The sequence below is a fragment of the Nymphalis io genome, chromosome 8, assembly GCF_905147045.1.
Source record: "Nymphalis io chromosome 8, ilAglIoxx1.1, whole genome shotgun sequence".
Taxonomy (NCBI): Eukaryota; Metazoa; Arthropoda; class Insecta; order Lepidoptera; family Nymphalidae; genus Nymphalis; species Nymphalis io.
In genome coordinates this window covers 13,874,659-13,892,125 of record NC_065895.1, presented here as the reverse complement: position 1 = coordinate 13,892,125, position 17,467 = coordinate 13,874,659, and the positions used below count along the sequence as shown (strand labels likewise).

At 33.1% G+C, this 17,467-nt stretch overlaps 1 protein-coding gene across 1 annotated transcript in view; it reads right to left on the bottom strand.

Moving 5' to 3' along the window:
* The window catches only part of LOC126769895 (uncharacterized), a 52,405-nt gene that overhangs the window by 9,504 nt on the left and 25,434 nt on the right, over positions 1 to 17,467 (bottom strand). The window contains exon 2 of the mRNA XM_050488855.1: positions 15,954 to 16,030. Within this exon, the coding sequence (XP_050344812.1) occupies positions 15,954 to 16,030 (77 nt within the window). The remainder of the gene's footprint in view (positions 1 to 15,953; positions 16,031 to 17,467) is intronic.

Sequence of the window (17,467 nt, the reverse complement as noted above, 5' to 3'; positions counted from 1 at the left end):
ATTTTGGCTGTCATGTAAGCAACTCAGTTTGGGGAGATCCTTATATCACGTGTCCAATGCCCCGCTACTGAAGCGTTGCAGCGGTGTCGAGTGTCGGCCGACATTGACTCGACCTCGACACAGACCCTAGGCCCTCGAGGCCCCAACTTGGAGTGCCGCCCTGACCTCTCCACAAACTCAAACAATTCAGGAGTCACGAATATGTGTACTTATATACACGAGTAGTTAACTTATTTAGGGCAATTACTAGTGTTATTTTAAACGTTTAAATAAACCAGTAATAATTACTAAAGTAAATAAAATATACTTACATGACGTAACTCATGTATCGAGTTAAGATTATAATTAGAAGATAATAAATTCAATTAGAATTCCATGTTTAAACACGTAATCTGTACGTAGAACTATGCTATTGTATATAGGATCCTTAAAACAATAATTATTTTTAATAACAGCAATACAAGAAATTATTGAACGGTTTAGCTAGTTTCGGAATGTCCGTTCCTCGAAATGGAATGTATGTGTCGCATTAATAGCCGTTATCTATAATCACCGTTATATAAAAACGAATATCATATGCAGCAGCTTCGTTAAAAGATTTTTCTTTCAACATACATACGCCTTCGATTTTTAATATAAAGCACCGAGATTAGTCAAGTAATCAATAAATGAACATATAGTTTATTAAGTATTAATATATTTTATTAAAGCTGAAGCGAACACACGTTACAAATATTCGTCTCTTATTCTAATTTATATTTTTATGCCGTTTGCAGTTGAAACGCTTGGACCTTGGAGTAATACTGCAAAAACTTTGATTAAAAATATCACACCCCGTCTTATTGCCTCTACTGGTGACAGAAGAGCTCGTTGATTTTTCGTCCCAGAGAATCAAATTGCGATGCAAAGGGGAAATTTTACTAGCATTCTTGCCACCATTCTATGCGGTCACAATTTGAACAGAAACTATTTTCAAATTTTATTTGTTTTTATTTAAGGCTTTAATGTAAGTACAACAATGTATTAAGTATCACACTTGTATATCACAAAATGCAGCTTAATCACTAAATATATAATATCAATCTACGATCAATGAACATTATTATAAACATTCGTCACTTTAAATGATTATATGATTTTGATAAAATAATATATATGTTAATATATAATATTTTAATACAGTGAGCGAGTTCATTAGCTTGATCTAGTTGTGGTTATACTAGTAGGGGTGGCGGGCTCTAATTAATATTAATGAAAACAGATAGCTCTAGTTAAGTCGGTCTGGTTTCCGTGCAGGAATTAGTATGTAATTTCACGGTGGCGTAGGTTCAATATACCTTAGCCATTTAGCGACAGAAATACACATAATTTCATGGTTGACACCCGCCATTCGTCAACATCAGGAAAGTTTACACTGTCATTTTAAAACTAAGGAATATTAACAAAAATAAAGAACTTTGTATGATACAATTGTAATTCGGAGAAGAAAAAATATAATTATTTACTACGTTCTTGGTGGTAGGGTTATGTGCAAGCCCGTCTGGGTAGCTTCCACCCACTCATCAGATATTCTACAGCCAAATAGCAATATTCAGTATTGTTGAGTTCCGGTTTGAAGGGTAAGTGAACCAGTGTAATTACAGGCACAAGAGACATAACATCTTAGTTCCCAAGGTTGGTGGTGCCATTGTCTATGGGCGGTGGTGACCACTTACAATCAGGTGGGCCATTTGCCAGTCCGCCTACCTATTTAGTAATAATATAAAAGTGCATAATTTATTCGAACTAAATTTTTATCGTTCGTATATTTTGTTAATATGTTATATTTTTACATATACATATATATATTATGTACATGAACATGTCGAAAACTGTCGTAGTCGTTTTTTTAGTGTTTATATATGGAAATAAAACATTATTATTACATGCTAAAGGTTTTTCATTATTTTAAATCGATTATTGTTTAAATTTTTAGTATAAAATCGATATGATTAATTATCTTATTTTTAACTTAAATTTAAATACCAATAATGAATATTTCTTAAAGAATTCTGTTTAACTTTATTACACGTACTTATTACTACTAAACAATTCAGGAATCCAAGTAATGATATAATATGTATCATCTTTATATGTTGCATCATAAAGCCCATACCAATAGCATATTAATATATAAACAATATTTCGCTGAAAATGAACTTCATATGCCGATGATTAGGTCGACTTTTGTAGAAACAAAACTGAGCCCTCCAAGTAAACGTGACCAGCTGTTGTTAGCGAAGTGGAAGATGGACAGGATGTTATACGGTCACATTAGCGAGAGGGTAATTGTCTCAGCTATTTTCTGATTACCCTCAAATTCAGATGATACCATCTTTTTTTATTAGGATAATACTCCAGGTAGTATATAGATGATGACCTTAAGATAAAATAGGGATGGTATCTTCAACTGCAATAACATCCTGATAATTATTTGTATTGTAGAATAATATTTTGGTTTTAGACTGAATACGAAATTTCTCTCTCTACATCAAGAAACACTTGAAGCAATGAATATCTTATAGATATCTCATAATGTATAATGCAATTATAAATACTTTTTATATAAGTTTTAGTACATAGATTGTCTCGTCACCAGTCCCAAAAAAATGAGCAACATGATAAGTTAATAGGTAAAGTTGAACTGGCTTCAAATTAACCTGCAAGATTTGACTCGGTAGAATAAAAGCATTTAAAAAACTTATCTTCTCTCATTATCAATCTTAATAGATAATCCTTCGATGTGAATATAAAAAACATCGACGATAGAACTCCTGTGAGATCTAGATTAGAATACTAATAAGACCCTGGCCTATTGCCAGGGAGGAAGAATCTCAGATACAAGATATGACACACACGAGCACGCTTTGTGTAAGTTGTAACAATACACATAAGCAATACACATAGGGACAATATAAAGAATTAAATAGATATTAAGGGATAAAATCAGCGACTTCATCAATTTTACCCGTTATTAAATGTCAATAAAGTGATTGCATAATAATAACCAATATTTATGAACGATAATTAAAGGAAATGTGTAAAACACATACAAATCATTTTTAATATTGTTTTTATTCGTTAAACAACCGCAAACTTTTTCGCAAGTACTTTTAATCGCTTGAAACTTGTAGCCTGTGTGGGTGAGTTTTGAAATATTGAAACTGAATAACTACGACAGTTTTATTCGTAATTTAAATCTAGTAAATGATGAATTAAAAGACCATTTAAGGGCCAAGTTGGCTAAAGCATATTTTATTTTTGATAACTTGCGGTTACGTAACATTAATTTATATGTTTTAAAATAGTCATGGAAAATAAACATAGCTTATAAAATATATATAAAATTGAAGCTGTTTTTTTGTGTTTTTCAATCAATCACAAGGTATCTATACTATAATATCACTGTATGTTATACAAGAAAATGATGTCATTTGTGTCACGTCTTCGATAGCAACGTACTGTACTCGCTTCTCACTTAAATTAAATTATTTTCTGTAAAAAGTTCGCGTTAAGTAAAAAATTATATACTATTTAAATTACTAAAGGACAATCTGCATATAGTGTAAAAATATTTAATAAAAACTTAAGTGATATGTGTTAAAATACATTTAGTAATGAAGTCGATGCCGGTGGGCACAAGCTTACTATTGAGTGAATACCTACGTGCAACTTACAAATAGAAAACAAAAAATAACAAACAACAGTCGTTTAATAACAAGTACAGTAATTTCACTTCTTTAACAAAACTCAACGTTGGCCGAACGGTATCGTCTATACATCAAAAGCCGTAACACGCTGGGTTCAAATCAAAGAAGTACTATTAATATATTTTTTTTTATTTTTTATTAACAATGGTGTTATGCTCTTTGTGTACTGCGAATATTCTGGTAACTCAAAAGCGTATCAGATGTTCGTCAACAAATTGCTCTAACCATTATCATCAAGAATGCGTGAAATATAATGAAACGACCGCGATTTCACGATCTAAGTGGATGTGTCCAGACTGCGATAAACACACTTTGAAGGCGGAAGACAATAGTTTAAAACATAATACAAAGAAAAAGTCTCCTAGTGGCTCCAATAAATCTCCGGATGCTTGTACTCTTAATACATCATCTATTCAGTATATGATTCTTGATGAAATTCGTAGCTTAAGGAGTGAGATAAATGACAAATTTAAAGAGCAACAGGCATGTTTAAATAAATTCGACTCATCTTTATGTAATCTCCGAAAGGATATCCAATAACTTGGCACAAAAGTTTCTGAAATGCCTACAGAACTTGATGAGGTTACAAAGACTGTGAGTTTCTTATCGGAAGTCCATGAAGATCAAGTGAATTTTAATAAAGAAAATTCTAAGATGATTTCGAATATTGTAGCTCTGAAAACAATACTCTGCGAACAAAACTACATGAAATAACAGCGGAGCTCGCGGAAATAGAGCAGAGATCCTGAGACTCCAACATTGAACTTCAATGCGTACCAGAAAGCAAATCTGAAAATTTGTTTACCCACATTAAACAACTTGCAAGCACTGTGTCGTACCAATTATCAGATAAAGATGTGTTAAATTGCCACAGGGTTGCTAAATACAACTCGGGGAGCAAAAGACCTCTCAGCATTATTATAAAAATGATTAGCCCAAGAGTTCGTGACAATTTCCTAGCAGCTGTCAAATTATACAACCTTAAGAATAAAGATAATAAGCTCAATTCAACACACCTTGGATTTGAAGACAATCGGCCCATTTATGTGATGGAACATCTTTCTCCTGTGAATAAACAATTGCATGCAGCTACCAGGATAGTCGCATTACAAGTTTGCTTGGATACGCAATGGGAAAATCTTCGTGCGCAAGAATATTAAGTCGTAGGCTAAAATAGTTAAGGATAAAGGCTTTTTACAAAATCTATAAACTTTATTCATTTAATTAATGTAAAGCATGCGTATTTATGTTTTAATTCATTATAAAATTCAATTTAAGTATTTATTACCAAAATGTGAGAGGCTTAAGAACGAAGGTAGAAAATTTTCATTTATCCGTATTGGCTAATGATTATGATATGATAATTTTGACCGAAACGTGGCTAAACGATACTGTATATGATTACGAAGTAATTGATCAGAGATATAACATATTTAGGCGTGATAGATATTCCTCCTCATTTTCTTCTCACAAAAAAGATGGTGGCGGCGTAATGATTGCTGTCTGTAAGAAATTTGAAGTTACTCGAAAGTATGATTGGGTGTCGGCGTGTGAGGACTTATGGATTAGTTTGAAAATAGGAGGGAGCAGCAGTGTTCATATGTGTGTTACCTACCTACCACCACCTTTAGATGGGAATTATGTTGACACGTTTTTAGATAACTTATCGCGTGTAGTAAACGAAAAGTCATCTATTATGTTGCTGGGGGATTTTAACTTAAGTGACGTATTGTGGGAGTACAATGGTGAATCTATTTTTCTATTACCATCGATTTCCGATGGTTACGTAGTAAATAGATTTATAAACACCATTACATTCAATAATCTGTACCAATGTAACAGTGTTTTGAAAGAAAATAGAAAAATGTTAGATCTAGTTTTTTCTACTGACCCAGCTTGCATAGCTATTTCCAAAGTATCAGCATCTCTAGTACCGTCTGACATTCATCATCCCTCTCTCAAAATATTAATTCAAAAGTCCTCATATGCCACTGTCAAGTATAATAAAATCCTAAGATACAATTATACAAAATGTGACTATAAAGCGCTGAATTCTGCCTTAGAAACTATAGATTGGACAGTTATATGGTTAGGATGCTGGGATGTTAACGAAATGGTTGAAGTATTTTACTCGAAATTAATGTCAATTATTCATGAATTTACTCAAGTTAAATTACCGACGAATGAGAGATTCCCTGTCTGGTATTCCTTATCCCTTATTAAAGCTCTTAGAGAAAAAGCGAAATACCATAAACTGGCTTTAATGTGGCTTTGGTAAAAGAATGTTATACTAACTATATAAATAACACACCTAATAATTTACGTCGAAATCCAAGGTATTTTTGGTATTTTATTAAAAGTAAAATGAGTACATCAATTCGCAATGAAATGACCCTAGAAATCGATAAAGCAGTGGGTGGGCAGGACATAGCTAACCTTTTTGCCAAGCATTTCCAGAATACATATAATTTAAGCCGTGAATACTCGGTACTGCCAACACCAGATGTTACTAATCCATATGGCAACGTTATGTCACTCAGTAAATTGTTCGTAGAAGAAGTCGACGTTTTGAGAAGTCTTAAATCTTTAAATGCGAACAAATCACCCGGTCCTGATGGATTACCTCCATTATTTTTGAAAAAATGTGCAAAAAATTTGTACCCACAAAGGGGGTGATGTAGGTGATGTAACTGCTTATCGTCCTATATCATTACTATCTAATTGTGGTAAGATACTTGAGTCAATTGTGCATAGGGAAATACTAGGCCATACACGTAAATATATAAATTGTAATCAGCACGGCTTTTAGCAGATAGATCAACAGCATTAAATTTAGTGTCTTATGTATCGGTAATTGCAAATGCCTTAGACAAGAAAAAAGAGGTTCATTCAATATACACTGACATCTGAAAAGCGTTTGATGTTGTGAACCACCGGTTATTGTTGAAAAAAATTGAACACATGGGCATTCATGGTTCGTTATTGAGATGGGTTGAGTCTTATTTGCAAAAACGTTCACAATTAGTTAATATTTGTGGTTTTAAGTCCGCAGAAATTGAGGTAGCTTCAGGAGTCCCTCAAGGATCACATTAAGGCCCTTTACTTTTTTTAATCTTCGTAAATGATTTATGTATTAATATAAAATTGAACTTCAAATTTTATGCTGATGACTTGAAAATTTATCGCGTAATAAATAATGATTTAGATAAGCTAATATTGCGGAGAACGGATATAAACTATGTTTGTGACTGGTGCCACTCAAATCAAATGTACCTCAACCCCACAAAATGTTTTTACATAAAATTTTCTCGCAAGATTATTTCTGATAAGGTGACAAATTATATTAGGCTACATTTCGATCATATAATAAAAAAGCGTCAAAACTATCTGGATTTATTAATAGTCAGTTAAAGGTATTTAAGCAGTTTCTAGTTTTCTTCAGAGTGTTTCTATTCTTTTATTTAATACCTTAGTTCGAAATATCCTGGAGTATTGCAGTGTAGTGTGGAGTCCTTGCTATCAGGTGCACATAAATAGACTTGAATGTGTTCAAAAGAGATTTTTACATCACCTTTCTTACACCGATAATAAATGTCTCGAACTGAAATCGTATGCAGAGACTGAATTTTTACAGAGCAAGCTCACTTGACACTCGAAGGAAAATAAATGATATCATCCTTCTATACAAGCTAATTCATGGACTTATTGACTCGTCCAATATCCTGCAATGCATACAGTTTTCCATTCTTCGCCCAAATAGTCGCATGCGATACTGTATGACCTTTTGTCTTCCTACCTCTAAAACAAATGTACATAGCCACTCGCCTTTATACCTCATGTGTTTCTCTTACAATAGTATTCGTTTTAATTATGATATTTTTACCGACAGTTCTATAGCCTCATTGAAAAAAAAGTTTAAGAAAACTGTTAAACTTGTTAACTGTTAAACTTGTTAAAACGATAGATTAAATTATTTAGCTATTAAAAAAACTTATAAGCTTACGTCTTTGTTGCTGTCACAGACTAGACGCTTTTTTCGCACTTAATCAAAAACGCATGTCGTGTTTACATCAAGAGAAATGTAATCATTTGAATTTTTTTATTGTCATTTTGTTTTGTAGACCTATGAACATAAAATAAAAAAATAAAAGAAAGATGAAACAATGATTCACTCATATTGTCTCCCGGTTACTATTGAGACTTACAAAGCGAGAGGTCACATAATGACATAAGGATGTTGTAACAATATCAACCTTCGACAATACTTATTGCAATAAAATAACTCAAGCTCGCTTGAAGAAGAATCGATATAAATATGTTTTATTAGCATTAGACTCATAGTAATGTTAAAAAAACAATAATAATTAGATATTATCTATGAAAACACGGTCTCAGTTTAAGAGCATAATAAATATATCTATAAAAAATAACAGAAAATGAATGCGTTCCTTTTTATATAGTCGTAAAAATAAACGTGGATTTAAATATTTTCAATCAGATTTTATCCTGTTAGTTAGTTTCCAATCCCTTCAATGGGTAAGACGTCTTGGTATTGATCTAATAAATGTTTCAGAAGTAGGACTCTAGCAGAAACGTCGATTTTGTTTAAATCATTCGATCGAGCTTTAGTAACCTTTGTTAGAGCTTTTATAAGCTAAACTGTCTAAGAGCCTTTTTACTTTTACGTTCAATTCCAGTCAATTTAGTAATAGTTTTACTGCTTCTAATAAAATTAATTACTAATGAAAAATGTAATGTCGAAACAAAATCGTGAATCTTGATCCACAAACGGTTATTTTCATACAGAATCAACGTTACGAGATTTTAATAAAATGAAAATCATTTTATTAAAATTACTACACTACACTCGAAACTGTTACCTATTAATTACAAAAGTTCAACTTTCCTCATCAAGTTATCGAATTGTGAATGTGTCGAAGTTTCTGGAACCTGTTGAAGATGAGTAATTCGGTTCAGGGTTAAGCCATAATGTATTCATCAGAGTTCTCGAGACATAAATCGTTTAAACACTTACAAAATTACGTCATACAGTTGTCTTCTTAATTCTGAAGCACTCCTTTAAGCTGTGCGATGTGAATGAAACTTGTTAGTGTGATTAAAAATGTACTTGATGAAAAACTCACTATTTATTTAGTAACGACACATTTTTATTATCATAGCTACTGTTATTAATGTAGTTTAATTGCGTTTTGATGTTTAGTTAGATTAAAAACAAAATCCAAAATAATTTCAAACCAATTTCAATGGTTTCAAATGCATTCCCCGATAAGCTTTGAGACTTTAAATAAAAACTTTACATGTCCAATACTAATGAAATGGAGATGGGACCACCCTGGAAAATACTGAACCCAACACAAAAACACTCCTTAGAATCAGTTCATAAGCAAAAAATATATATATCCGAACCAACATATAAATATAGAGATGAATTGAGAACCTCCTCGTCTTTGAAGTTGGATTATGAATTTCTTTACAAATATATCTTAAATTATGTTATTACTTATGCGTGTTTTTTTCATAACTATATTACCGACATTCTATTCACGACATCTAACTAGCGAAGTAAATGTATCAAAAAAATTTAAAAGTATTTTTCTATCCATTGCTTGTGGAGCCTTAGGTGCTTATTACACAGTTCATAACCGAACAGCGATGAATAATCGACATAGCAGTAGCATACGATACGTGAAAGGACATCAGAGAGGTCCTAGATACAGGCTGTCACGCCCGATCGATACGACCCTCCGCCCCTTTGAGTCTTCGCATATGTATACAGTGTTTGTTTTTGTAGCTTTGTCTTTCTTTTGCTCTTGTTGACGATAGCGCTTTTAATATTTGTTTTCGTTAATATACATAATCTAAAATTAAAATGTATGGTTCAAAGTAAGCATAAAAAATAAAGATATAGATTTTTGGGTACAAACCCGAATGAGCAAACTGCATTTTTAAATGACCAATATGTGATATCAGTTCATCTCGTAATTTATGATGAGTGAAAAGAGCGTGAGGTGCACAGGAACCCAGGCAAGGGTAAAGGTTTTCCAACACTCTAAGATGCCTTCAAGGCAGGAGGCCTTCAGAAATAGACTCAAGATGAATCACAGATGATCTTGAGTCAAAATCTATTTAATTTTGAATGAAATAAAACAAAATAATGGATAAAAATCTATGAAATATTTTCTTACAACTGCCTAACAATCTTAAAGCAACAATTTTCAAATTAAATAACACTCGGCTAAACTTAAAATGTAATTTTAACACATGTAAAGTAAAGCTTTATTCACAATCAAAGATAGAGCTGAACTCACATCGCGGAACACATTAAGCGCCGTTACATATTAATCTTGATACTTGAAGCCTGTTTTTGCTTCGCTTTCCTTAATATATCATTCTGAATGAAATATATCTCACAGGTAAAATACGAGTTTTTATGCCTAAAAGGTACAAATAAACGGACTCTTATTTATATTACTCTTATAAGCGCATTAGTCTTACAAGACATACATTACTTATAAATGTTGTTTAGAGGTTGTTCAGTGAAACACTATTTTCTCTCATTCTGTTATCATTCACTTGGCATTCAAAAAAAGAAGATACGTATATTTTTTTACTAATCACCCGTTAATAATAATAATAATAAATAAATTTATGGGCAAAGCGCATAATTGTGAAGCATATCACTCAAATATTATTTATATTTCTAATCTATATAAATAATTAAAATTGAAGTATCTCTCTAATTTTAAAATATAAATACTACAGCTGCTACCTAATAATTTAAATATTTTATATGTACGTTCAAAATGGCTGATTTTGAAAGAATTTCATTACGTAATATATAAGTCAAAATATTCACAATATTCAGGCTACGAATGCACACCCTTATCTCGCTGTAATGATTGTCATTCACGTAACACAAGCAGCAGACGCGATAACTCGGACAGACAAAAATCACGTTTCTCCCATACACTCACTCTTGAGTCTTGACACACTGTGACTGTCACAAAGAAACTGCTTGTAAACTTATCTAACGGAAAAGTTGAGCCGTTTCTCAGTTCTTTTGATATTCAGACAGGTTTACGATTAAAAAAACTTTCAATAAAAATTAAGCACATAAAATAAAAATTAGGACTAAAGTTTAATTTTCGTGTGTTTTATTTATTCGGAAAATTATTTAAATATGATTTTTTATAAAATTTTTGCGTCACCAAGTTTTGGAACTAAGATCTTATGCTCTTTGCACCTTTATTTACACTATCTCACTCAGCCTTTAAACCTTGACACAACAATACTAAGTAGTGGTACTACAATTGAGTGGTAGAATATTTGAAGAGTGGGGAGGTACCCAGGAAAAAGCCCTACCACCACATAAAATTATCAAGAAATATTATTTAAATTTACTTTAAAACTTAGTCAATCTAAATAATATTATAATATTCCTAGTATTCTAACAACCTAACTTAAAATATACAATACGGAAAATGACGTACAATTTAGTTGTAAAAAAGATTTAAGTGATGTTCGAAATAAGTCATTGTATTCAGATAATACGATTACACAAAACGTCGAAGCAAATTCCACAATCGTCTTCATAAAGTAACAACTGTAGTGTTGCTTTATGTTTTGACGGTTCATTTACGTACCACGAGTAGGTTCATTCATTCAATTGTAAACAGCAATTTGAGGAAACTATTACGAATTTAAAATAAACAGAGGTTAATATATACTTGATCTTATCTGTCGTAATAATTTAATGTCGTGGAATATAAACATATAGAGATAAGTCATAAGGGAGAGGAAAATTGTTTACGATAACAATTTATAAATGAGTTGTATATTATGTAAAGCATCGATGCCCCAGTGGATAGTACACGTGGATTTCGAAGTTTGCGCATGCAAGACGGCAGTTAAATGTGAGGTATCGTGAATGATTCTAAATAAAATCTATATTTATAATATTTTGGTGATAAAATTAATATGAATATAGAAACGAAACTATATTTTATAGATCCATCGTCTTAATTTATTTTCATAACACAAACAAATAAATAGGTCAAATGGATATGCCACTAATAAATATAAACCATTACTTTCACCATCAATCTGCCACCAGGTAAGGGTGTCACTAATATGACAAGTTCCTCGAGCCATTAATTCCATGGCCTCATTATACATTAAAATCAAAACAACCAACATATTGATCAAAAATGTTTTCCTTAAACAGTACTATCGCCAATTACACAATTCGAAGGGAGGCTAATATTAGCTGACAGTGTCGGTAATTAGACTCGCTTGTACTTGCTGTTTAGGGCCTATAAAATATCTTTAATCAAAGATAAACTTATAAAAACAGTTGATATACGGCCCACTCCGGTCGTTACTTTTAACGATTTCTTTAACAAAAAGATCATCTTTAAGAATATTATAATTAGGAACCGATTACGTTAAACAATTAATTTAATAGAAAATGAAGATAATAGATAGTAAGATCAGATATTCGACCGCTTAACAGCAATACTTATTGTTGCGTTCCAGTTTGAAGGGTGAGTAAGCCAGTGTAACTACAGGCACAAGGGACATTACATCTTAGTTCCCAAGGTTGGTGGCCCATTGGCGATGTAAGGATTGGTTAATATTTCCTACATCGCCAATGTCTATAGGCAGTGGTGATCACTTTACATCAGGTTGCCCATTTGCCCGTCCGACTACCTACAACATAAAAATAAAAAATAAATAAAGATAGAAGAATTTACGTAGTCCGTCCGAAGAAAAGTATACCACAGGCTGACGGAAAACCTGGGAATGGTTATCCTTGACTTGGTTTTCCACCTCCATAGCAATTGTTGAAGCTTAGGTGGTTATAGTATTAATAAACACCTAAACACACATTGTATAACACACTTTTTTCCTTATTCGACTCTTATTTATATTTATTTATTCTTTATTACAATTTACAAACATATAATAATATATATTAACAAATAGTACATTTAGTATGCAAAGGCGGCCTTATGACTTACAGTGATCTCTTCCAGGCAACCTCTTTAAGAGAAATATTTATGCTTTTTCACTCTTACATAACAACATACATACTCTAACCACACAGCCATCATATTTATTCTAATTTGAATATATATCACACCGAAAATAAACAGACGCGCCGGCACACTGCGATTGACAACCATCTTGTGGCCCCGACACAAGCGATAAGATGGTTGTCAATCGCAGTCGACCGTTGAACGACAAATATGACTTTGTACATAACAAAGATTTTGTTGTTACAATTTACAGCATTCTTACTGAAAACGTACCATACAAATGTCCATGTGACCTTTACGGTAAAATAATTAGCACGTCCTTGTTCATCGCACCACAAGTGAACTGGAAGTGGTACCGCCGGCACAAATTTGATCAAGACATTCCAGACGGACAGCGAGATGTGCGCGGTCATTATGGACCGCGGACGTAAGTTGGTATGTGGGTGGCACTCAACTTCAACGTCATGTATTTCACGTAATTTAAAATAAATTTTAATTTATTTCAATACTCACATATACTACTTATAACATACTGTAACTGTAACCGTAACAGCCTGTGAATGTCCCACTGCTGGGCTAAAGGCCTCCTCTCCTCTTTTTGAGGAGAAGGTTAAAATACTTACTATACAAAACTTATAACATATAATATTTAAATCTCAATGAATAATATCAAAGTTAAACTTATTCACCCAACGATACAAATGAATATGCACATGTAATGCCTAATCTTCTTGTCAAGTAAACACAACAACTAGACAACTACATTTTAACTTTAACGTTAACAAATATCTACTTGTAGTGAAGGGCACGTGTAGCGGCAATAACTTCGGTAAAATTGGCCGACAATTGCCGTACTTACCGGCACCGCGGCGATTATCCGCATAAGTCTCTGCCGTTAACACTTATAGAGTGTAAGTATTACAAAACAAACGAAATATATATGAGTTCTTCCATCGTTTATATTATCAATACTAAATATTAAATAAGTATCAATTAAAATTATAAAAAGATTTTGATTAAATAATTTGTAAAGATTTTTCTATAGAACTATTACAACATGACATCGAAAATATATCATATAAGGATTTCATTAATATCGTCGTCGCTTGGCCTCATTCCAATATACAAACGTATACTGAACGACTAGCAGAAGGCAAACTATAACGGCCGACCGCCAGACTTTAACTTTTCCTAGTAATGTTTTTGCTGACGGGTCGATTTCTAGCAACTGTCCAGACATAAACACGTTAGTGTTCGAGTGATGGTGAATTCATAAAAATCATCTTAATCGGCTATTGCGGAACCTACACTTTGAGATAGGGTAGCTCTATTGAAATCTGCGGACTACATGATAAGCACCGCTTATCATATTTCATAACAAATATGTAGATCTGTTCATTGCATTCAATTTCTATACAGTCCGAAGATGATTGTCGGAGTACCGGTCAGCTAGCTACATACCGTGTCGCTCTCCACGCCACGCGCGGAATGCCGCCAGGCCGGCCACAAGCCCGCCCCGCGCCGTCCACTGTCTAGTAAGCATGGGAATCGCATGCCACAGCTCACGCTTTACGAATTATGATTCCCACACTAATTAACATAGTATACTATCTTCACACGATGACTCATGTGCGTTAGATAATATTTGTAAAGCGTTCAGACTAATTACACATGTATATTTCAATTAATCAATTATGAATCGATTAACAAAAAGGCATGAATATAATAATAATAAGCATCATTGATTTATGCTATACTTTACAATATGTACTATATTGTAAAATTACTTCATCGTATAATTTTTATTATATTTTAAAGAGACCGTCTATATATGGGCATGCCGGTACATAATGTATTATTAAATGTTTGTTGGTAATCGATACCTTTTGATGTAACTTTCATAAGTATGTACGTGAAACCTGCATCATCCTGACATCAGTCGAATGAAAGCTCTAAATTAAATACCATGAGATTATACCATAGGAACAGATAGTTAAAAGGGTTTTTCCTTATTTTAATCCGAGTCGGACAGCTCATGCTTAATATAATCAATTGACGCTAACTATCCGCATAAAGACAAGTATAAGCGCTGCTTTACACTATATGAAAATTTATGTCAACTGCTTTACTTTTTTAGAAAGTAAACAGGAAAATACTGATCCTATAATCGACGCCAAGTATAAGAGGAAGTATCGCTACTACACAAAACGTAAAATGTCACCTTTGTTTGGATGAGGTCGAATCACGATTGACGTCTCAATCCCTCAGCCCTGGAAACCAGATAACCTTGACCCACGTCAGACGTCCGGCGTCGTCAGTCAGGCCCACGCCACCCCCACGGCACGCTAATCTTCGGAATAACACTCATTCTTGTTACGTCACGAATGCCTTCGCTAAATACAATCCGTATTTGTAGATGTCACATATGTAGTATATACGTATATGATATATTAAATTCGACATAAGCTTGCAACTTGTTTTTGAAATGTTGATCTGAATTGGATTGACTTATTACATAATAGAGCTAAACGTACCGGTATTAATCTCACAGTTTCTAATTAACTGGAAGTACTAATTTAAATATACGCTAACCACAGCTAGAATCGCTAGATGGCTGATCGATATGGGAGCGTTTTTCCAACTCAATTATTTATATCGTTAATATTGTTTTATTAATAAACTACTATTATTTTCTTCATTGTAAAAGCATAGCTTAAGCTCTTTATACAGCTTGTAGGCCTTTAGGTTTTCCATAAACGCCTTAAAGATTTATATTTTTATCAACAATTTAAAAATTAGCATGTATATATTTTTATTACATAATAGTTCCGCCCGCGATTTCGTCGCCTGTGCAGTTGTTATGTATCCTATATCCTTTTCTACATCCCTGTCATTGCGTATGCAAAATTTCATGATGATCGGTTGAGTATTTACGACGTGAAATCGTAACAAACAAGCAAACTCACTTTCCCCATTTATAATATTATTTATATTTGAGAAGCCAATAATCAAAATACACGCGTATACATACAATTTCTTTTGATTTCGCCGTTCAAAGCTTTTAAAATTAAAAAGCCGCGTACCAGTCTCATTTGTACAGAGACAAGGCAGATACACTCGTGTTAATATCACAATATGAGCTCACCTGCAATACATGCGCTGAAGTAAAACGCAGCCAGTATAAGTATCAAATGTCCAGGCGACGCCATGTCGCCTTTCGACCTGAAACAATGAACAACATTCTTGAGATAAAGGTAACAGCAATAGATCGTTATTATTAACATCGAGTTTAATATAAACATTAAAAGAGTAGCAATAATACTTGCAGTTTTAGCAAGTATTATTGCAAAATCTAATTACTCAATCAATAAGTCAGTACGTGGGTATGTAATAATAAAAGAACATTGCAATTCTAGACGTAATCGCTTCGAGATAAACTGGATTCGAAAGGATGCATCGCAAAAAAGGCTAACAAGATGCGCTGGCGCAGGCAAGGGCGGGGTCGCTGACCCCCGACTGGCCGCCTAGATCAGCCTATCCTGACGTAACGCGCTCCTGTGCCAGGCACGTCTATAACGCCACGTAATGATCGCTTTGTACTCGACTGACATTGTAAAACAAGATAGAGATAAGTATCGTACCTCTGAGTGGCAAGCTTGTAGCGAACGAGAAATTCTTACAACAAATATAGTGGTATTACTTTGTATGCAATAAGTACAATAACTGTTGAAAAATGAATCTTTTTGCTCTATAAAAATCGTAAAAATTTTATAACAAAAGTTGCGACACAGCATGTGACTAATAATACGTACCAAGATCTGTCGGTGAAGGCGTCTATTCAGACTTAGCTTCTAGAACAACACATTTCATAAGTCTTATCTTGACTCAGATCTCAACTTACATTTTTATTTACTTTTACATTTACGTATTCGATTTCAAGGTATAATTTTTGAACTGCGAATAAAAATAATCATATTGATTTTTGTAGTCGCTAAAATTGGTATTAAATACTAAATTCGGTGGCAACTATTCCGAGAACTAGTTACACTAATTACCGCAGATATTTGTGTCCGCTAATCGAGATCATATAACTGTCATGCATATCATTATTACATAGGTCACTTATATTACATGATTGAACGCGCTAATCTAAAAAAATTTAGAGTCGGATTTGGACCATTATTTCTGTTATTATATTTGATAATCGAATTTTAAATTTCTACAGACTGTATAATTTTTCGTTGTGTCTCTTAGGAGCGTAAGTGACCATTAACAAATAAGGTAAGCTTGACGAAACAAAAATAATATACATTATACCTAGTGCATGCTTGTCCGGGTACTTGAATGTCCAATTAAAAGATTTACTTAAATTCAAAGCCGCGCCGTTACTTAATGTATATTATACCGAGAAAAACCGCAAAAAACTCCGCTGATATTCTTTGTCATCAATTATCTATATGAGTATGTTAATTAAGTACAATCAAATTATTTGTTATGCAGCATTAACATCTGCCATTCTACCACCACAATTGTTACAAAAAAACCCTTGATTTAATACAGAACTATAACAGGCTGGTGGCGCCTTGTCAATATTTATGTACAGTCAGTTACTTTAAGAAAATTAAATTTAGCAAAGACCACTATAGCACACCGGCGATT